Genomic DNA, 24,006 nt, shown 5'->3' on the forward strand with positions numbered 1-24,006 from the left:
CTTATGTCATCTGTCCTACACTTGTGGATTAACTTCGAAAGTTCTGCCAGTTCTATTCTAGCTGTAGGGTTAGAGGCTTTCATACATTGGCGTTTCTTGAAGAGATCTTTCGTATCCTGCGATAGTTTACTGGTATCCTGCCTAACGGAGTTACCACCGACTTCTATTGCACACTCCTTAATGATGTCCTCAAGACTGTCGTTCATTGCTTCAACACTAAGGTCCTCTTGCTGAGTTAAAGCCGAATACCTGTTCTGAAGCTTCATGTGGAATTCCTCTATTTTCCCTCTTACCGCTAACTCATTGATCGGCTTCTTATGTACCAGTTTCTTCCGTTTCCTTCTCAGGTCTAGGCTAATTCGAGTTCTTACCATCCTGTGGTCACTGCAGCGCACCTTGCCGAGCACGTCCTCATCTTGTATGATTCCAGGGTTAGCGCAGAGTATGAGGTCTATTTCATTTCTAATCTCGCCGTTCGGGCCCCTCCACGTCCACTTTCGGCTATCCCGCTTGCGGAAGAAGGTATTCATTATCCTCATATTATTCTGTTCCGCAAACTCTACTAATAACTCCCCCCTGATATTCCTAGTGCCTATGCCATATTCCCCCACTGCCTTTTCTCCAGCCTGCTTTTTGCCTACCTTGGCATTCAAGTCACCCATTAGTATAGTGTATTTAGTTTTCACTCTACCCATCGCCGATTCCACGTCTTCATAGAAGCTTTCGACTTCCCGGTCATCATGACTGGATGTAGGGGCGTAGACCTGTACAATCTTCATTTTGTACCTCTTATTAAGTTTCACAAAAAGACCTGCCACCCTCTCGTTAATGCTAGAGAATTCCTGTATGTTACCAGCTATACACTTATTAATCAGGAATCCGACGCCTAGTTCCCTTCTCTCTGCTAAGCCCCGGTAAAACAGGACGTGCCCCCTTTTTAGCACTCTATATGCTTCTTTTGGCCTCCTAACTTCACTGAGCCCTATTATATCCCATTTACTGCCCTCTAATTCCTCCAATAGCACTGCTAGACTCGCCCCACTAGATAACGTTCTAGCGTTAAACGTTGCCAGGTTCATATTCCAATGGCGGCCTGTCCGGAGCCAGTGATTCTTAGCACCCTCTGCAGCGTCGCAGGTCTGACTGCCGCCGTGGTCAGTTGCTTCGCAGCTGCTGAGGACTGAGGGCCGGGGTTTGATTGTGTTGTTCATATAGGAGGTTGTGGCCATGTACTGCACCAGGGTGGCCAATCCTGCTCTGGTGAGGGAGTGCGTTACCGGTTCTGGTCACCGGGATCAGGCCACACTCCAGGCCTGTTTATGCAATTTCATCAACACGCGATTTTTTTTTTAAATCCGGTGGAAAATTGCCGGCACCGGGATTCGAACCACGGACCTCTTGCACGCGAGGCGGGTGTTCTACCTCTACGCCACCGCTGCAATAGCAAAGCTTGAAATAAGCAAAACAGACAGTCAAGTAAACACGCGAACACAAAATGCAAAGCAAGGCTTGTCCTTCATCATTCCTGTTTTGTCTCTGAGTTGCCCCTAATTTAATTAAAAAACCTCTGGGTGTATTTTTCTTTGACATAAAAAGTAAGCAGTGGTTGTCATGCTGCTATGTAATTTTTGCAGAGCCCTCATATGCTCATGTAAAGGGCTAACAGAAATAAGTTAGCATGTGTACCGGCTTTTTTTTTCTTCCTGGCTAATCGTAATAGCCGGCACCCGCCGTGGTTTCTCAGTGGCTATGGTGTTGGGCTGCTGAGCACGAGGTCGCGGGATCGAATCCCGGCCACGGCGGCCGCATTTCGATGGAGGCGAAATGCGAATACACTCGTGTACTTAGGTTTAGGTGCACGTTAAAGAACCCCAGGTGGTCGAAATTTCCGGAGTCCTCCACTACGGCGTGCCTCATAATCAGAAAGTGGTTGCGGCACGTAAATCCCCATAATTTTTTAATAGCTGGCAATGTCGCTAGCACTGCCACAGGAGAAAGAAACCATCACAAAGAAACTGACACCAACAAATGAAAAACGACGCACCAACACCATCAATCCTACACTAGACAGTTAAGACCAGCTAATCTACTTTAATAGGCCGCATGGCGTCAATTTAGTCTTGTCCTTAGATCAGTCGCTTGATGGTTTTTCGACTGGATAAAGCCTATCAGGCAGGTATTAACGGCGATGATGATGATAATGTTCATGATTACCTATTGGCATCCCATTTGAATAGGCTTGGTTACCCGTACTTGCGGAAAATATGGTCCCGTCTAGCGATAATTTTTACATTGTCTTAAAGGAAAACAAACCGACTTTAAGGATGTTTCATTTAAACGCTGCTTTTGTTTAGGTAATTTCCGTTTAGCGCGATTCTACTATGATACGTAAAGTACAAATAGTGTCACTGATGAGCAAGTTACAGCGTAATTGCGCCAAGAATACAAATTTCAATTGCATAAAGGGCACTGTGTCCTGTAGTTTACTGAAGCCACTTGCACCTGTTGCTGTGGACGTTACAAAGTTTTGGCTTTATTTGACCAGCCACTCCATTTATTTTTACTTGGTGGCGAAGAAATATGGTGACTACTGTCAGTGTTCAGTATAAAAAAATAGACGGAAAAGCGCAGTGAGAGTGGAAAACATAATGAACAATGCAAATGCAGCAAGGACTCACAATAATGTCAGACGGGCGTTGTAAATACGCGTAGATACCGCACCTCGTCATAGCTGTTTTGCTAATGTCGTCATCAATGAAACGGGACATTTGATTACCCTATGCATTAGTTGTACTGCATGCCCGTCTACTACGTGACGCTAAATCATCAGGACAAACCCGTTGAGCTGCTGTGAAAGTTGTGCAGAATCGCGCAAAAAAAATCATTCTTAGCTTGTTACGTCGAGGGGGCCGGCAATAGTAATATTTTTCATTAACAAGAACATGTTTTCGCTGGTTCTCTACGACCAAAAATATTACCTGTACCTTTACGTTTACCCATAATGAATTCATACAGACCACTTGGCAGCACTGCGTTTGATTTCTTGTGCCAATGTGTGGCAGCTCTATTTCATATGTATGACTTAATTTGAATACTTACTCGGCCCCCGGATCTGTGCACTTGACGAGGGCAACTATGCTGGAGCCAGGAGGATGCTTAGTGTCAAGTAGGTCGAAATACCGTGGCTGCCAAAACACAAACAAACAACAGGTGCTTTCATACTGAGCAATACTGCGTTCACAAGGGGGTAAGTAAAGCATCGGTAAAGGCATGAACCAAAAAATCTGGAAGTATGAAATTCCAAAGGCACATAGGGCTTGCAACCTGAAATTATAAAAGCCAACCTTCCTTTGCGACCTTCCGAGTGGTTAAACGTGCCATCGCGGTCACTTTTTGTGGCATGTCTCCGTGAACAAATGCTGCTTTCATTGGCCGACGAGCTTGTGAATAGCAGAGTGAGCCCAGCAAGCGCAAAAGTTAGAGGGAAGGAATTCGTGTGAGAGTTTGCATTACAATTTTCGGCAGAAATTCGAAGCTATCCGCGTAAGATTTCAGCCCGCGCTGCCGGTTTGAACTCAGCATCCTCATTGCATCTTCTTTCACTCTTTCACTTATGCTCGCACGTGGTTCTCTTGCTTGCTAGACTGACTGTACAGCTTAACCGGGCGAAGAACTTCGCTTCCGGTTGCTCGTCAAGCTGTTTGGTCGGAGTGCAAAATTTCTGATGAGCCAGCGGTTAGAACAAGCGCCCGGCTCTTCCCTCGACAGCTCCGCCTTCAAGCACCTGCTAACGCTCTTCGAAGATGCGGGGCTATTGTTGAATTTGTAAATGCGCAGACTGCCCGCATCTGACAGCCAAGGGCACTGTGACCACGTTGGCTTTCTTTCTCTGCTATTCTTTGCCTGCTATGCACGCCTTCCCTTTTCCACGGCGGTGCCTCCAGGCAATCCAGGGAATCCCTGAAGTGTTGCAGATAGTATCAGCATTTCGTCTTCATAAACAATCTCTTTCTCTCGAGGAATATCTTTTTTCCGCGAAATTTTTGGAAGGCGATGTATCAACAGGCGCCATCGCTCGAGAAGATCGCCCCTGAATTGGACTTAGCTTTGCTTTTTGTAGGCCTTCACGTGTGGTGGCCATTGCGAGGAAGTATGGGGCGCTTCAGACATTTTCATCGTGGTGCGTTGTATTGCTCTGTCTCATCAGAGCGTTGCTTACAACAATTTTAACCATACATGGCATCTACAGCCTATTTTGACGCGCAAGTGTACGTGCTGTTTTAGTTACTCTGCTCTGTTTATAATATACGCCGCATGCCTTTCCAAAGCTCCACATAAGCGCTATATTTATTTCCCGCGAGGCGCCTACAGATAGGGCGCTTCCTCGGAATATACGAACAAAAAAAGAAAATCTCAGAGCTTGCTGCACCGAATCTGGCGTTCTCGCAAAGATTCTTTGGGAAGTTTAATGGCCAGTTCCTCTTTCTCTTTTAGAGCCTTGGAGGTAGGTATTTCTCTGGCAAAATAGGAGGCAGTGACATTTTAGTGCACCTCCAATATTTACATCTTGAATATAGCTCCTTATGGCTGATTGCTGCAAGTGCACATCAATATTCAATCTACAGATATTAAAACTTATCACACGAGCAGCCGCGGTACGGGTAGGCTCCATGCAAGAGGTGAGTTTCACGGCAATCCAGGCCGGCGGTGCCATTTGTATCGAGCGACTTTGGGGCTGGCCTATAGGGCTCAGACAAACGCACCATCTTAGTATTATGTTCAAACATCACATGCACAGAAAGTTCATTAGGATGCGAAATTGAAGCGGGAGCTAAGCGAGCCTACTCCCATTTGCACGCTTCCGTTATCGCGATCACCTGGATGACGACTCATCTCGGCAGAAAATTCGCCTGCAAGCAAAGCTAACAAGCGGCCATAGCTGATGTGAATGGCAAAAACCTAATTGGAGTAGATATCCGAATGTTTACGTTTTCGGCACTCTTAGACCTGAAGTTAGAAATCGAGGTGTTACATGTGGGCGGCAGGCTTACACGGGGGCTAGAGCGGAGGGTTGAAACGGTTTTAATGCGATTAGCATTTTCGCGGCACATCAACCGCTTTTCGAGGGCCGTCCTGCAATATATGTCCATAAGCGTTTCTTGCAAACTTGGGTTGCTGCATATGTGACATTGGGTATGTGCCGCTCCTCAACGAACCTCTCCTACATCAACTTGAAGCACCGAGTATGTGCTACATGGCATGTGTGCAGCCCTTCAATGAACGGGGTGCTCACTTGGGTCACTGGTTATGTGACACAAGGTATTTGCTGCTCTTCCATGATTCTCTGAGACCGACTCGGCAAACTGAGCATGTGCCACTGCGTCCGTTGTGCACTTTAATGACATCACTCAATTCGTTTCCCACCAACTTGTGTTACTGTTTAAGTCCGAGTGATTGAGAGCGGCTCTTCAATGAATCACTCACCCGAGCTTCGGTCAATGAGTACGTGAAACTAGGCATGTGCCACCCTACAATTACAATGTTTGATGTGGATTTCAGCAGCTGGGAATGTGCAATCGGGTATGCGCCACTGCTAAACGAAACTCTACAACCACTTCGGTCAGTGCAAGAGGCCAAGGAGCAAAAACATTTATTGGAAAAACGGCGGCAGAGCTCAGCTCGCGACGACTATGTATGGCAATGCATTAGCTTTCACTTTCTCGAAGAGCAGGAAAAAAAATGCTGCTGAAATGGATGTTACAAATTCCACGTTTAAATGCAAGAACCAGTAGCCTTATTTTTCCAATACCCAAACGGTCACTCCACTCGCACCTTTGCGGACTTCGTCATCGTTGGTGCGTCGTCAAATCGGTACTTAGACAGGGCCTTTCGCCGTATAGACGGAGTCTTGATCATAAGGCCAATGGGCACGCTTTCTTTTTCCTACAGACACCTTCGTGCCGACGGCGGGGTGGATGGTGCAAAGAGGAATGATAGCGCCGTCTGCCAAAGTGGAGACAAAAGTGGACTACAACCTGTCTGTTGAAGCTATCTTTTCTCTGGCGCCCACGCGATATTGTGAAGTGTTTATCTTGTGGCTCGATTAGCAAGTGCTGATCAGTGAATGGCGGGTGCAGACTTTCGGACTGCGTCTGTCCGAAGAAAAGCATGAGTGGCGGATTATTAGTTCTTCAAGCGGAGTGGCTTGCACGTTGATGTGTGCAGCGGTGCCACTGGATTGATTGCCTTGGAAACGTATTGTAAGCGTTCTAAATAAGATGGAGTACCTAGCGTGACATCATGGCTAGGCCTTTAAAAATTACCTCAGTAGAAAATTGTATTGAAGTTTCGTAAATTACCTGTCCCACTAAATCACTTCTATAAAGACACATTGTACACCCAGGAGTGTTAGAGGTAAGACATCAATCCGGTGCTCGACTTCAGAATGGGCGATTTCCGCCGTTTTCGTTGCACGTGAAAACGCTTCATCAGATCATTTGCGTGTAGATTGTAGGCGCTGGATAAGCCGTTCCTTAAGGAGACTGTCGTCGAAACGGAGGCCACATTGCCAAATAGTGCTTGCATCTATCTGTTTAGTTCCGATGGATGGCGATCACCAAACTCGGTTGACTTAGCAGCACTTGCGGCGTCTTCAGTTCGAAAATTTCCGTGCCCTCGACAATGGTCTTCTTCAGCGTGCCCTACGATGTCCTGCTCACAGCGGTGCAGAAGTTTATTTAGCGACACAACACAACCCCACCGCCGAAACAAACACTTCATGAGGCGTGTACTACAGCGGCACTCTACTTTCACGCTTCATCAAAGAGCACGGGGCACCGTCTAATGCCGCCGACGTGAATCCTGTTGCGTAGCCTCCAATATGCATGGCGCGTTGTTGTAGGCGGACGCTCATACACGGGTCATGCGCCACCCGGGCTCCTCTCTCACGATTCAATGATGATAATTTATTGTGTCCCCTTTAAAATGGAATGGTGACATATAGTAAGCGAGCCTGCTTGATGTATTCACGTACGTTATCCATGTTTCGAATTCAAACTTTGTGCGTACAATTTCTTAAAACTTCTCTAACTTCTACCGATATGTATGCCTGTAACAGATTCAGGTGATATTAGGCACTTCCTCGCGGATGCTTCTTTATCTTTCTTCGGTCACCGCTTTTCACCAGTAAACCATTGTTATTATCACTCTGCGCCGGGCACGCCTGCATGTATCAGAAGTTTCTCTAATGTTACTGACAGTTCAAACTGTTGCCTGTGTTTACCGATCATTTCGTAGGGTGATTTAACTGGTGCATATATCCTCCAATTCGCTTGTAGTACGACTGCATGCGGGGCACGGATAGTGTAGTATTTTCTGGCCGCCATGCGGCCACCAGTGATTACGCTGTAACGTTCGACAAGTCATGTATCAAAGCCGACACACTCAACCTACTCATGAGATTTTGACGATAGCTACTTGTATTCCCCGCTATCCTTGTGCTTCCAGTGGCACTTGCTTTAGTGGGCACAAGTTTGCCCAATAAAAGTTAACTTCTTCATTCATAGTTATGCTGCTGTTTCCTTGGTGGTCACTACGTCAGGACATCTGGTGGAGCTGCTTCTGTATTCATGCATGGGACGCACCTGCAAACCTCGGTCTAAGCTCGCAATGCAAAGACATCCTCCAGATCACCATGGACCAGCGTGTTATCGGCCGGAGACTTCCTCCTTATCGGCCGGCAGCAACGTCTTCTTCCTGAGCCCACGAGGAAGACCGTAGGCAAGTAAACGGCCGCGAGGATGGACACAACATCCCCTGGATCCATCGTACTTAAGAAGCCTTAGAAGTGCCCTACCTTCCGTGCAACTTAGCCAGAAAACCAGCAAACGGGGCTCGAGACTTTCGAAAGAATCTCAGCCTTCAACAACTGAGGATAAATTATACCATGGTACTTCTCCTCGGAAGATGCCGTGAGTACTTGGCTCGAGAACCGCGGGTTGAGCCTTACAATGTGGTACCTGTTCCACAATTACTTCTTGAGGATCTGCACGAGCATTGCCAGGTAAAACTGGAAGTTCTAGTGGTAGCCGGACTGCGCCTACCTAACGAGAAAGTTGTTAGCTTTACTGAAGAAACGACCCGTCTTTTTTTGTGAGAAGAAACCTCCTATACTCATGCGTGGCGTAAAGAAAGAGCTTTTCGCCAGAATATTACAAAATCCACCGATGACAATGGAAGTATATCGCTGTAAGACCACCAACATCTAGAACAAACTTGAAAAGCGAAACAGGCAATTCAACCGCTGCACGCTCACAACGAAATCAATTGCCACTGAGGAACTGCGTGAGACCATCAGAGCCGGTGTGGCGGAGGAACATCAGTAGATCAGGGGGAACATTAGGAGGAACATCATCGAAGCTTCAAGTGACTTCGATTACCAACCACGTACGCGATACGATCAAGCAGCCACTAGGAGACCCTGAGCCAACGCAGCCAAAGCCAGATGCGCTGAGGTATACCGCTGCCACATGCCACACGTCGCCACCTCCCCCTTCAGAGTTCGCGTTAGGCCAGGCTGCAAATCCGTTGTCAGACGCCGCTTGCACCACCACAGCAGGCAGCCCACAAGCCGGTGAGCCATAGCAACGTGCCTAGGAAGACGGCGTGAGCGCCCCCTGGACCATTGCCTGCTATGCTGTTGCTACGGAGAAGCGGGCGACATCTACCACCGAAGTCCAAAACTGCGATATGGGCCTACGAGGGTTAGGAAGAAGGAAAGACGTCTTTTGTTTTGTGTATTCACAGAAGCGATGACAAGCGCAAAAGGCACCGACAGCTGACAGAGGCTCCTGCTCTGTTAAAAAAAAACTTTGCTGTTAAGAGGCCGCATCCACAGTTTTGCGAATTACCACATGACAACGCCGACTATATCCCCTCAACGCAGTGAAGACCCCGACTTCTTTCGTGTTCACCATCGCCAGGACGCTACCTGTCGCCAAACCGTCAACCATACACAGGAATTGCCCGCGGTTGATTTGTAAGCCGATATCTGGAAAACTAAAAGAAGCGACTCATTGATGTGCGGTTGGTGTACGCCGAAATGCCGAAGATCCTCTGCCACCGAAGATGGTGCTTCAAAATCTATCTCAAGACTGTATCTACAACGCGCCGCTATCTTGATGAAGCTTGAAAGTCAGTAATACGCCCCCAAAAGAGGACCTCCGCATGCGACGTACACGTCAACGTGATACAACCGTTATCCGACCGCAAGACTTATCTGCAATGCAAGACAAAGAGCCACCAACCTCGCCGTGCTTCTGGACAGCCACAGTGCACCCATTTACTGGACACAGGGGCGCTATGCAGTATGCGCTGAGTTTCCCGTTCACCCGAGTTTTACCCAAGTTTGCTCGACGGCAGTCAGTGAATGGAGATAGCGTTGAACGCGCAAAAGCTACAGGCAAAGAAAAAATGTAGACAACCAGCCGTGTATGACAGCGTGAGTGCACCCTGAGCGGCACTCTGCTTTCACGTGTCATGTGCATAAGGCTGCACAACGAAACGCACCAGCACCGCGTATTGTTATCAACGGATTATCGCAACTTAGCATTACCGTCACTGTCCCGCTGTCTATTTGCACATTTGCCGTGAGCCGCTTGCCACGCCTTTCTCGGGCGAGTCAAGGGCGTGCCTCCTCTTTCCGACACTATCTTTCTATCCTGCGGCGAGTGCGAACAGGGTTCATGCGGCGCATTCTTGGACCTATACTTTCACTCAAATTAATACGTTAAAATACACCAAATAATATTGCAAGCATTTTTATTTTTTAAGTATCTGTTTTACGTTTTGAATGCTTGAAATTTCTGATGAGACACGGAGATCAAGCAAATTATTCAATTTTGCACTGCTTGCCGCGAGTGGCGACAGTGAGGCGCAACCTTAGATGCGGATACATTGAAGAGGGTCACACGCATGAGGGAGATTGTACGGTGAGCAGTCACCGAGGGGCACTGCAGTGCTATTCTCAATAAAGTCAGTTATGACCTTTCCGTTCTTTCTCTATTAGGATGGATGCATAGATGTTATGAGCGTCCCCTTTGGAATGGGGTGGTGGGTTGCGCCACCAGGCTCTTGCTATTATACTGCCTAATGTCCTGGCTAGGTTGAATAATAAAAAGAAGAAAGAAAGAACATTATGAACTCCCACAACCAAATTTTCTGATCCCCTATTGTGAACTCTGCTTTTGTACGTCTCTGTTTTTGTCGTTTCGCAACATTTATTCCATCAGTTCTCCAATCGCCTCTTACTAATCCCTATTGCGGACATGTTTCCTTTTCCATTAGGGAAAAGTAAACGCAGCGTCGTGGTACGGCTGCTCATAGAAGGCGCTTCACTAAGCTCTTAAGGCCCCCGCTTTACCAACTAAAGACGACACACTAGCCATAGATATGGGAGCAATATCTGTCACTGCAAATGGCACTACGTTATTTTAGGGTCCGTAGTGACGCAGTATAGTAAAAGGTTACCAGTTTAGCTTTGTGCGCGAAGCCTCTGCGATGCGTTGCGAAGACGTACGTGCTTCCCTGCGACACAATTTATCGCTTGTCATCGCTTGCCCTGTAAGGGTGCCTTTGAGCAAATGTAGGCAGTATCTGTGTGAGTTCTGTACTTCAAGGTGCTCGCGGATGACCTCTGCTGGAGCAAGGAGCGATCGCAGATGGATATCGTAACGACACCGCAGCAATCGCATTTTGGCAGGTGCGGGCTCTTGCGTGCAGTTGTGACGTGAAACTTCGAACGGAGAAAGGTGTTGGAAATGTTGAGTCCGCAGTGCTTGTGATGAAGAAATTCCATTGCACTGGGTCTAGAAAACCGTGTGATTCTCGGACGCTGATCGTGTTTGCGACGCTATGGCTCCGATATATCACCGATGAGTCATTTTCGCCTGTCGATGATATCAGTGCGCTGGCTGTGTGAGGTGTGAAGCGAAGACTCTCGTCTCTGGAGACAGCGTGGCGGGCTTCATTCGCTCACCATAGAAGAGCAAGTCCTCAGCGCCCTGCGTTTCTACGGGACTGGGAGTTTTCAGGGAAGCGTCCTCGGCCGAGCGTTGCACTGGATGTCATCAAACTACTGTGAGCCGCTGCGTCAGAACTGTGTCTGATGCGCTTATCGATGCGGCAGTGGGTAAGGGTTGAATGACTTTCCCGAATACTGCGGCTGAGCGGGCATATACAGAAGAATGCTTCCTACTTTGCGGGAACATAACGAATGTAGTCGGGTGTGTCGGCGAAACGCACGTTCAATGTCGGCGTTACTGTGAGTAGCATTGAAGCAATGTCTAGACACGCCATATTGCCAAATTAGTCACTCCTGTGTAGCCGACTTAAATTTTGTCTCACATGCGGCTCACATGCGGCTGCCTGTCCCTTTCGATGGTTGCTGACATTCTGCCCATTGTGTTACTTGTCTGTCAGGGTACCTTCCAAATGGCTCACTTTCTTGGGAAAGAGGTTAATGAAGTATAAATATATAAATAAATAGCTCAAATTGTGTGAAGTATCCTATGAATTCTAAATCTCATAAAGAACTTGCGGTTCTTCATTGGTGAAGGTGGACGACGACGAAGTGTTTCTATCATAGAACGCTTGTACCTTTGTCTCGCTTTGTTTCTTTCGAAACACTGGGAGCTGCCACTCCCTTGTTACGGCAATGGAGGAAGAAGCCCTCGAAGACCTTCCTAGAGCCAAGCCATCACCTGGGGTCGCGTCCAGGAAACGTGGAAATGTGTACAACCGAGCTGTACTCGTACAGCGTCGACTCGTCGGACGAGGATTTTGCACTTGCAACGAGTCGAACCACAAAAAGAAGACTGCTACGGAGGTCATCGTCGCAGAGTGTCTCCACCGTGAAGACAACACCACAGCGCTGGCCGTACACTATGCTCTTCATGCCTGTAGACCCAGTGTCCAATCAGCGACTCCTAACAAGCAAGCCTTTTCTGCGTTTCTTGAGGGAATCGCGCCAAACTAGATAAAGGAGGTGACAATAAAGACACGGAAGAATGTCCTTGCATTAGATGTTCTACACCTTAGTGCACTGCAAAGCCTGCGGCACGTAACTGAGATCGACTAAGTACAAGTGCGATCCATGATACCTACAAGCTGCACTGACACTGTCGGGGTCAATTATGATGTCGATATTTCTATCCAACCGACGACTTACCGATATTAGAAAAGCCAACTGCAGAAGGTACTGTTCTCACGCACATCACAAGACTTGGCAACACAAGTTGCCTGAAGCTGTAGTTTGAGAGAGACAGCCATCCCTCAACGTCAAAGTTGGCCACGTCTGCCATCCAGTCCGCCCATACGTACCGAAGCCCCTGCAATGCTATAAATGCTGCGAGATGGGACACGTAAAAGGTGTCTGTAGGAATAACCTCGTGTGCCCACGGTGCGCTGAATGTCATTTAGCAGATGCCTGCCAGAGAGAGAGAGAGAATAAACATTTTTATTCAGTGAATGCAGCTATGGAGAGGCGTCCACATTCCAGAATGCCTTGAGCTCGGGTCGCGTCGCGGGCTCTCGCAATGAGCCGTTGCTAATCCTCGAGGTCGGAGCTGGCCAAGGCTCTCTCCCAAAGCTCGTTAGTGGGGTAATGGTTTGGAGGATTTAATGGTGCCGCTGTGCAACCCCCTACTATGTGCCTGAGTGACCCGCGCTCTGCGCAGAAGCGGCATTGCGGAGAGAATTGTGTAGGGGCTATCAGGTGATTTCTGGTTGGGTGGGGGAATGTATTAACCTGTAGAGCTCGGAGGAATCGCCACGCAACTGTGGTAAAGTGCCCTAACTGCCGTTGTACTCATGAGGCCTGATCCAATGAATGCCCGCGGGTGAGGAACGAGCGAGCAGTACTCAAACGTATAGTACGGAACCATTCAACACACAGAGAGGCTGCCGCTACTCTCAGGCGACGACGACATCGCCACCGAAGAGCAACACGAAGAATTACATCTACTGAAAGATGTACACCATCTTCCCGCAAAGCAGCTACCGTATCAACGCAGACTTCCACAAAGACAGACACTGCGAAAACGAAGAAACGGGCAAGACTCGCCCCTTCCGAAGAGTGGCCTATACTTCCACGAGCACAACCTGCATCGGAGCCGCATCTAATTGCGCCGTCCTCAATGACCTCATGAACCGCAGATGCGACGACGACTGAGGATTGCCAAGTCATAGTAATGTTCACGTCACTTATGGACGCCATGCGCATTCTACTGAGCAGCATGAAAACCCCGTCGGCACAGAGCACACTGCAGGTGCTGGACAACTTGAGTCCGGTGCTTGCGGCTCAAGGGTAAAACCTACGCCCGAGAATCACCGTCATTTGAAGAGGAAGTCAAGAATGCATCTGTCGTTCAGTGGAACGCCAGAGGACTGAAGTCACACATGTGCGGCTTTAGACAGTTTGTCTTTAGGCACCAATTCCCCATTAGATTTGCGAGCCCAACCTGTCAGCTTCCATCAGACTGTCCGGGTATGAATGCTTTATATACTTTACCCATGGAGAGTGCAGCAAGGTCATTGTGTTTATACGTCGTGACTTCACTTATGTACATCACCCAGTGCCTCCTGACGAAGCAAATCAATACGTTTGCTTAAACGTGAAGAAGAAAAAGCTTACGTTCACAATTCTTGGAACCTTTTTATTTCCAACAAGCCCTCTAAATTGTGAGCGCTTACGGGGATTTTCAACACTGACTGCACAGCCATGGGTGCTTAGTGGTGACTTTAACGCCGCCCATTACCTATGGGGAAGCTTCAAAGTGAACTCGAAAGGCAGAACGTTGGTGCCCTTTGCCTATGAATTCTAATTTTTTCTGTCAAATGATGGAAGCCCTACTTATCTGCGTGGATCAGCGAATAGTAGCTGCTTGGACCTTACGTTCGTTTCACGTTCGCTTTCAAGAAGAGTGCACTGGTTTTCGAATTTAGAAACGCGGGGTAGCGACCACACCCCAACTTATTTGATGATCGAAACTTTCACTAGTTCTAAATCCTCCAGAACCATCCAATGCACCGATTCGCCTAAATACAAAATAATGATGGAAGGCTGTTGTCGGGACGGCAGCTCTTATAACCTACAGGGCGCGATAAAGGATGCCATACAAACAACCACGCATTTGCTTTCGAAGAGTTCTGCCCGCACTGATTTCGACGTCAAACTAGCGAAACATCGAGCAATTCGCCGTCGTGCGGAGCGAGGACGTAGACGCACGAAGTCGAATTATCAGTTGAGATTGGCTAGACGAACACAAAAGAAAATACAGTGTCACATGAACAAGCTGGCTTCGCGACAATGGGTATCCTTTTGCGAGTCCGCGGATCCGCGACAACCTTTGTGACTTATATGGAGGACTGTTCGTGGCCTTCGCACAACCTTTGGTCAGCGCCACTCGTTTAAATGTTTAAATCTCTGGCACTTCACCTACAATGTAGAGATATTTACGTCGCTGAATCTTTCTGCAGAAAGATTGCTGGCGAAGCTAATTCCGATGAAATGGGTACGGGAACGCTAGAACACCCACGGTTCTCACGCGATCCCCGCATGGAATGCCCTTTTTCTATGGAACTAGAAGGTGCGCTGGCTTTGTGCAGGCGTTCTTCAGCGCCGGGACCTGACGGCATTACATAAACCATGCCCTGCGTAACCTAGGAAACCAAGCTCGGAAGGCACCCTTGCTCCTGTACAACGGCTCCTGGCACACGGGTATGGTTCCTCAACAATGAAAGTCTACTCGCCTCATTCCCCTTCTCAAGGCTGGCAAGTCGCCTTTGGACATTTCCTCATATCGTCCGATGGCAGTTGCCAGCTGTGTCGGAAAGAGAATGCAAAGAATGAATTTAACACGTCTGGAATGGTACTAAGAGTGCTATGAAATCTACCCAGATGCTAGGGCCAGATTCAGACGCGGCCGTTCGTCAACAGACAACGTTGTTGACTTGATAACATTTGTGCAACACCAAAAGGCCTGTAAGCGACTATCTGCTGCTCGGTTCCTAGATGTTAAAGGGGCTTATGATAATGTTACCCATGAAGCCACCCTTAGCACGTTAGACGCCGTTGGACTTGGAGGTAAGATATATATGTGGGTGTGCAGCTACTTACAGAGGAGACCATTCTATGTGCACACAGAAAATGGCCCGACATTCGAGCATTACGGTAGCCGAGGAGTTCCTCAAGGCGGAGTGCTTAGCCCGACTCTTTTCAATCTCACCCTCTGTGGATTAGTTGACAACCTGCCAAGCACCGTACGACTTTTCATCTATGCGGACGACAACTGCATTTCGCCATCAGGTGTGACACGACTTCAGCTTCGCGCTCGGCTTCAGAAGGCAGCCACAATGACATCTTGCTGCCTTCGTGAACAAGGACTTGAAAGTTCATGCGGGAAGTGCGCAATGGCGGCATTCACAAGGAAGCGAATGTCTGCTTACGACGTATCTATTAACGGGCAACTTATACCATACAGCAGAAGTCACAGGTTCTTGGAAGTTGTGATTGACAGAGACCTATCTTGGACTCCGCACGTGAATTGCGTGAAAAAGCGGCTGGCTGCTATCTGTAACCTGTTGAGGTTCCATGCAGGAAAAAGTTAGGGAGTATCTCTACACGATATATTACAGCTGTACATGGCGTTGTTTGTTGGAACCCTGCGATACAGCCTGCCTGCAATATCCAACACCTGCCAGACTAACCTGCGTACGATTCAGAGTATTCAAGTCCAAGCACTTAAGATATGTCTTGGCTTACCACGCAGTACATCAACGGCTGAAACCATTGCCCTTGCGCAGTATTACCCAATCACGACGCACATTACCGTTGAGACAATGCGTATGCATCTCAGGCATTATGCTAGGGCCCCTTCCCACCAATTCGCAAGCCTCACGGCTGCTGGCCGGAAAAAAAGGAAGTAGTTGTATGTACGCACTTTGTCCGTAAGCCATTCGCACTGCGTCCGTAACACAAAGAAACGGCAAAGCTTGTTTTATGTCTGGTGACATCACTGGAATCGAAGCTTCTGGCAGGCAGTTAGCACAGCTGTGCTTTGGTGCGGATCGGTAGACGACATTTATGTCATACTCATGCAGGCACAGGCTCGAACGACCGAGGCAGCCTCATGGATGTCTGAGAATGCTAGCCAACAAAGTGAATATTGGAGCTTTGTAACCTAACGCTCTTCTAAACTCTTCTGATTCTGCGGTCAGTCCTCGATGGTTGGTCAAAAAGTTATCGGGCCACCCACATCTGCGTGTTCTGTCGCGCGATATCACCAAAACCGCGGAAGCGCCCCATATTATATGGTATGTGCACGCTGATTATTAATGTGTAGACGGGACAAAATAAATAACTTCTGAAAAATACTTGTTGCTCGGCTAGTTGGTGCATCTTATTTCCCTAAGACGCAACCAAGGAAGGAGAAAAGCTTTAGGATAGGAAAGAGCGTGGAAAGAACGATGACGGAAAAATCGCTATCCGGTCCAAAAGCTTTTTCCTACCTTGGTTGCGTCCTAACACCAGCGAATAATTTGTGATTTGGCGTATCTTCCGCCATTAGCTAAATATTCTGCGTTTGACGAAATGCTATAGGCCAAGCGTTTTCATGCTACGGCCAGTTCACCTGTCTATCAAGAGACGTCACGGAACCGCAAGAACTCACCGCGTAAAAGTAATATGTACGAGTTGGAAGCGCAATATTATGCCGAACAAAACTGGCCCTTATTCCACAATAGCCATAGAGTACCCCGCTCCGAAAAGAAGAGAGATGTCTGCCCGTGCATCGGCCTTGCACTGGCTACTGGGCTTCTAGTTGGACAAGAACGGCTTCTGGTGCAACGTTCTTGGCGCCTGTGTGAATTTCAGTTTCAGTAGCACCTCAAAATGCGCGAGCACCACTGTTGCTTGAAGTCTTTTGTGTAATTGTGTGAACTACTGTTCTTGGGCCTCCGTCGGGACAAAGGGCACACTCATGGCTTATTATTCTCGTGAAAGACTCAGCGATTTTCAGAAACCTCTAACGAAATGATGGTAGTAGACGCAGAGCTCTAGAAAATGCTTTACGGCCATAGTGTATTAAGGACCAGAAAGCACAGCAAAGGCGGCAGTTTTCTGAGGCTCCTGCATAACGTCTTGGGGGCTGGTCAGCTTTCCCAGAACTTTCAGTTCCTGAAAGCCAAACTAACATTTTTCACGCTTCATGGTAATATTTCCCTTGCAGATAGCGCAAAAACGCTCTTCAGCCGTGCCAGGTGTTGATCAAACGTGCTTGAAAACACCACGACGTCATCCATGTAGGCACGGCACGTCTACCACTATAATTCAGCGTGTACAATGCCCAGCATTCGTTGGATTATGGCGGTAGTGGAACACACGCCAAATGAGAGGACTTTGAATTCGTGTAGTCCACCACGGGTCACGAATGCAGTTTTGTCGCGGTCTCGCTCGTCGACTTCGATATGTCAGTACCCTTACTTGAGATCTAACGAGATAGAAAACTGGGCAGCAAGGAATCTCTCGCAGAAAATTAGGCAGCAATAACATGCGGAGGGTTTTACCACCTCTGCACAGACACAGTAAAAACTAGACGTGAGATGTGGGCACATATTGAAAATTGGCGGGTCAAGTTAGGTGGTGTGATTTGAAAGACGGTCTTGGATAGCAGCTTTGCAGCGAGAGATGTCAGTGATGAGGGAGATGTTACAAGAAAGGGTAACTATTCCATTCTGGGGCTGTCTGTAGAAAAAAAGAACGATGATACGTAGCGCATTCAGCGCCTAGTAGATGCGCAGCTTTAGGATTCGTGTGGTGGGAGAAGCGCTCGGCTGGAATGATGGTTTGGGTACCTGTGGGCTGTGAATGAAAGAACCTAAAACAATGAAGAATGACGAGTACTTTTGCAGCGGGAGTGGAGCGACGGATGACACTACCGGTATTTTAGGCGTGGAACAATTGTGCTATAAAAGTAGTCAGAAAGTATGAATCTGGCAGCTCGGTTCCCAATTTATTCAAGGCAGACAATCATATTATTACGATATCATCGAGCGATGCTCAAGGGACGAGCCGCTGCGACAACGACGACGAAGTGGGTCTGTGCCCTTGGCGTGGGCGAGTGTCGGCCTGGCGGTCTGGCTTCAGTGTAAATACCCTGTTTATAGCCTCTTTCACCTTTGCTTTTCCACACGTAACAATATTAACCTGCTGATTGTCATAAATATCACAGGCACATTCTACTTTAGCTCGCATTAGGGGTTTATATGCAAGTAATTTCATTCAGGGAGATGCTGAACACAAGTTACGGCGTAGATAACTTAGTAATCAATTGATGGAAAAAACTAATTGATGTGATGGGTCTAAGATAAATCACTCGACATATGTACTCCTTGCTATTTAAATACCGGACACTGTGTTAAAGTGCAGTTGTTAACAGAATCGGCAGGTATGGCGTAATCACGTTGTCGGTGAAAACACTCGCGATAACACTTATTGACATTGAGATGAATGCATAATTTGTTGGACCATGCCTGAATTTGGCGGAGGTCTTGCCGAAGAGCACAGCAGCCTAGATCATTTGTTATTTGGTGGCACAAAACGCAATCACCCGCGAAAACGCGTTTCTTGGATGATAAGCTATGTGGAACAACAACAATACATACGTTAAATGTCTTTCAGTTGTGGTGTCCCGTAGCCTCAGGAGCTTGAATGCCTTGTCTCGTCTCGCTATCTCGTCGCACTATCTCTTGCCGCTTACCTTATCTCGTCATAGATTGCGCGACGGGGTGATCAACCACCTCCATTTGCTAAAGTTCCTCCCTTGTGACAGCTCTCAATCAGTTCTGTCAGGTCGTCTCCACGTATCAGGTTACGGATGCCACTCAAAACTGCAGTCACGTTTCAGCTGTACTGTCTGGGGTGTTGTTGTAGTGCCTTTTCCAATGCAGCGGCTTCAGCAAGGATATCCGCAAGCGTAGTCGCTAAGTTGCGGATACGACGTGCAAAGATTTCGTGCTTTGTACCTCTGATTAGGTGTCGGAGTTTTTTTTAGTCCGAGCAATAAAGCGTCTGCATGCCTGAAAAGCCGAGCCGAGTATTCAATATATGTGTTGACGCTGTCTTTAGGAGTTTCCAACTTGCCCGGATCGCCAACTCCACCCTCTTCTTTCTGTCCGCGCTGGCGTGCGCGGCGACTAACTGCCGACGAAATTCTTCTCGTGATGCAAATGTCACGTCGTAATTCCCGAAACACGTCTTCGCGGAATCGTCTAAAGCGAAGTACGCGTTGCCCAGCTTGCGGTTTTGCGAGCAATCGTGCAATCTGGCGAACTTTTTGAACTGGTCAAGCCAGACTTCGACGTCTGCAACTGTACGTTCTTACAACACATTGGGATTTTGCGGCTGACGCTAAAGGATCTGCGACGGCGTGGTAATCGCAGATTGCAGGATCATGAAGCAGACCATGGTGCGGCTGGAGCCCGTGAAGTAGATGGCTGGTACGTAATATCCGCGTCAAATGAAACCAGGGGCCCTATAACGTAAAACTATTCCAATATGTTTTTATTCCAATCTCCTGACGTCAAATTTGCGTAACCACCGACGCAAGCACCAGGCGGTCACCCGCAGGGTTGTCTGAAGAGGCCAACCAAACGCTCTCCTCGTTCACAGGAGGTCACATTTGTGTGCTTTAAAAACGAATGGCATTGCCTACACTGAGCGGCTTGTCTTATCTAATTGTCTGACAAGAGGCGAGGAGCACGCTGAAGTGGAGAGGGATTTGATAGGGCCGGGTCACTGCACTGAAAGTCGATAACCGGATGAAGAAGGTGGTGCCGGCTTCTGCGACTGGTCCGCTTTCCCTTACTTAGCTTGCGGTGACTGGTCGAAAATCGCGGCGGCATGCAACGGAAGCTTAAGAATGACGCTAAAATGGATCCTCAGCAAAGAAGAGTTGGCAGAATGAGGTAGTAAAAAGTGCCGAAAGTGCTCGAAAATGTTACACGGCCACGCAAGATGTTTTATTATACGCAAATAAAACCATGCTCCCCGGCAGGTGCGAGTAGCCAGCGCCTGAGTGATCGGCGGCAGCCATCTTTTATTCCTTTCGGAACGGGACAGCTCGCGGCTATTCAGAAGAAAATTCAGTTTTGTTCGGCATAATAATGCATCGTTAATGCGTACACGTCACTTTGACGCGGTGAGTTTTTGCAGTTTTGTGACGTCGCGTGACAGGCAGGTGAACTGGGTGCAGCCCGAAAACTTTTGATCAATAGCTGCGGGCGAATGGCGAAAAGGCGTCGAATCAGAAATAACTATTTTTCTTTTTTTGGGGTCAACTCATGCATAATCAGTGTGTACACGTCATATCAGATGGGGAGGTATCGCGGTTTTCGTGACGACGCGTGACAGACAGGTGAAGTGGGGGTTGTCGAAAAAGTTTTTGGCCAATCGCGGAGGGCTGATTACAGAATTGGAATAGAAAAGTTTGGAATAGTTTTACGTTATAGCACCCCTGAATACCGGAGTGCGTGGCCCAAGCATAAATGAAGGCATAGTGCACGCCATCCAGTAATCAGAATTGGCAGGCACGCATATCCAGTTTCTCTGTTCTGTGCGCTCCCTCTATATAGATATACAAGCGACAGGTCCTGCGAGGTCGACATAAACACACAGGCGCCGACAAAAGTGGTTACTCTACGCAGCGGGAGCCGGAGCAACGGCAAACTGCATCGCAACGCCATCTACAGGCAGAATCTGGGATCGAGACAGCCAATGGGTGCCCTTTATTATCTGCAGGCATGTCGATTGACTCGTGTCAATATAGATGGCGTCGTGATGCAGTGTGTCGTTGCTCCGGCTCCCGCTGCATGGAGTATATCACTTTTGTCGGCGCCTGTACATTACGGTTAACTAATCCCGGCGATCCTGGCGTATTCTCCAGCCACGATGATGCCGACGTTCAATACTGGCTTAGCCTGTATGAGCGTGTTAGATGAAACAACCGCTGGGACCATACCATTGTGCTAGCGAATGTCCTGTTCTACTTGGGTGAAACTGCTCGTGTCTGGTTCCGAACACACGAGGACGATATCTCTAGCTGCGATGCTTTCAAGGAAAAGCTCAGCAACCGCATTGGAAATCCTACCTATCGGCAGCTGGCTGGTAGAAAAGAGCGTGCTATCCGTGTTCACTCTTCTACTCAATCGCTTGACTCGCAGCACTGCTCGCTTTTTGCCGGAAAATCGAGGAGAAAATGGCCGAGGTTGACTATGTCGCCCACGTACTGAAAGGGATCGCGGACGACGCATTCAACTTGTTGCTCCTCAACAATGTATCAACCATCGATGTCATTGTCAAGGAATGCGGTCGCTTAGAACTCGCCAAAACCCGCCGCGTCATTCAACTATTCTCCTGGCTCCCTAACATGGCTGCTACGTCGCCTTGCATCGACCTTACCATTTCACCATTTCTAAATGAGTACGTCACACGTATTGTTCGACGTGAGCTCGAGGCTACAAGTCCTGTGGCATTCTATCCACGCCCACATGACCCTACCATTGACCAACCAGCCCCAATGATCTCTGTAATTACGGCAGTTGTGCGGTAAGATGTTGCAATCCTAGGTTTTCCTGCTGCCTGCTCCGTCCCCTGATCTGACGCGCGAGCGGTGCCGACAGCTTTGCCTCACATCGATCTGTATTCCTTTCTCAGATACCGCAACTATACCAAACGGAGAACTCCGGACGAAAAGCCCATTTGCTTCCGTTGCCTCCGCATTGGCCACGTCGCTCGCCACAGCCTCACCTCCTGGACGTCGGCATACTCGAGTTCCTTTCCCTGTCTCCTCACTTATATACCGATCCAAGCCGTTTTTCACCTCGCCGTATGCCTCCTACTTCAGGCGTAGTTTTCGATAACAGTCGTCCAGCTCGCGCACCGTCACCCCAGCGCCGTCGGCCCCCGTCGCCCCAGCTACGCTGCTATGCATCGCCGACCACTTAGATACCCTGCTTGACGGAAAACTTGACGATGCAGCTTCGTCGTGTCGAAATTTTCCATTGACGCTCCCAGGGAACAAGAAGTTACTCAATGTTCACGTCGACGGTGTCCCTTGACGGCTTTAATAGACAATGGAGCTCAAGTGTCCATAATAAGTTTTAACCGGCGTCGTCGACCGAGGAAGACTCTCAAGACTGTTCCTGATGTCCTTGTGATGCGCAATATCAATGTGCCCCACTCAGTCGTCACCGTCGCCGATGACCGGACAGGCCTGTCCGTCATCAAGTTTGGCTTGACAAAGGAAGTTCTACTCCAAGACCTATCGGTTGCAACGCTGCGTGCTATAGCAGATGACCACGTAACGACGTTTTGAGCAGATGTCTCCTCAGATCCTCTACCATGCCCACATGATGCTATTCACCCTGACGGAACATTTTGGCCCATGATTGCTGCGGACCTATGACCTCAACAAGCAGCAGCTCTGTGTCACCTTTTGGTTTCCTACCACGACATCTTCGATCTCACTAATTTCCAATTGGGCCAGACTTGTATTGTTAAGCATCACATAAATACTGGTGATGCCACTCCTATTCATCGCCGGCCATATCGAGTTTCCGCTTCAGAGCGTAAGGTTATTCAAGGTGAAGTGAACTGGATGCTTACCAAAGGCATTCGCGAACCTTCATCGAGCCCTTGGGTACCGCTCGTGGTGCTTGTAAAAGTATGACATATGGCCTTTCTGCGTAGATTATCGTTATCTAAACAGCATCACCAAGAAAGACGTCAACCCCTTGTCTCGTATTGACGACGCCCTCGATAGCCTCCATAGTGCCAACTACTTTTCATAAATAGACCTTCGGTCTCGTTAGTGGCAAATTTCTTTGGATGCAAAGGACCAAGAGAAGAGCGCGTTCGTGACCCCTGATGGCCTATATCAATTCAAAGTTAAGCTATTCGGTCTATGCAACGCACCAGCAACGTTCGAACGTATGCTGGACTGTTTACTTCAAGGTTCAAATGGTGAACATGCCTCTGCTACCTAGACGACATTCTCGTATTTTCGCCTACATTTCAGACACAGCATGTGCACTTATCAGCTGTTCTTCCAGTCTTCCGCTAAGCTGGGCTCCAACTAAATTCATCCAAGTGTCACGTCGGTCGTAGGCAGATCACAGTGCTGGACCACCTCGTCGACACCTTTGGTACTCAAGAAGGACCCGGAAAAAACTCGTGCTGTCATGTCTTTCCTTGTACCTCAGTTTGTCAAAGACGTCCGACGTTTTGTACGACTCTGATCCGATTGCCAATGCTTTGTTAAAGCCTTTGCAGCGATTCCCCGACCACTTACTTATATTCTGAAGAAGGACGTGCCGTATACGTGGGGCCTCACTCAAACTGCCGCGTTTACCCACCTCAGCAACATTCTCACCACGCCACCTATACTGGCCCAATTTGACCCGTTCTCCCGTAAAGAGGTGCCTACCGATGCCAGTCGTCACGGTATCGGAGCCGACTTAGCCCAGCACCAACAGGGTCAAGATGGTGTTATCACCTATACTGCCGACTCCTCACACCAGCGGAGCGCAACTATTCGATTACAGATCCTAAATTCCTGGCTCTCGCCTGGGCGGTTTCTGAATTCCGCCCGTACTTGTATGGCACGCGCTGCTCTGCAATCACGGACCACCACGCGCTGTGCTTGGCTACCTTACCCAAGGATCCTACAGGCTCGCTTAATCACTGGGTTCTGCGGCTGCAAGAATATTTCTATGCAGTAGGGTACAAGTCGGTCCGATTACATCAAGACGCAGACTGCTTATCGCGCTATCCAGTGGACGAACGAGCCGCCAACCCTGACTTTGATACCGACGCTGGCGTTTTCTTTGTTTCTCAGCTGCTACACGTTGCTGACGAGTGACGCCGTGATGCCACCTTGCACGCCATCACTG

General features: G+C 48.4%; 1 protein-coding gene across 10 annotated transcripts in view; it reads right to left on the reverse strand.

Moving 5' to 3' along the window:
• The window catches only part of LOC135914605 (uncharacterized), a 257,330-nt gene that overhangs the window by 89,819 nt on the left and 143,505 nt on the right, over positions 1–24,006 (reverse strand). For all 10 annotated transcript variants that reach the window (XM_065447520.2, XM_065447523.2, XM_065447528.2 and 7 more), the window contains exon 7: positions 3,100–3,185. In XM_065447520.2, coding sequence (XP_065303592.2) covers positions 3,100–3,185 — 86 coding nt within the window. The remainder of the gene's footprint in view (positions 1–3,099; positions 3,186–24,006) is intronic.

Source organism: Dermacentor albipictus, chromosome 9 (assembly GCF_038994185.2).
Source record: "Dermacentor albipictus isolate Rhodes 1998 colony chromosome 9, USDA_Dalb.pri_finalv2, whole genome shotgun sequence".
In the NCBI taxonomy this organism is placed as follows: Eukaryota; Metazoa; Arthropoda; class Arachnida; order Ixodida; family Ixodidae; genus Dermacentor; species Dermacentor albipictus.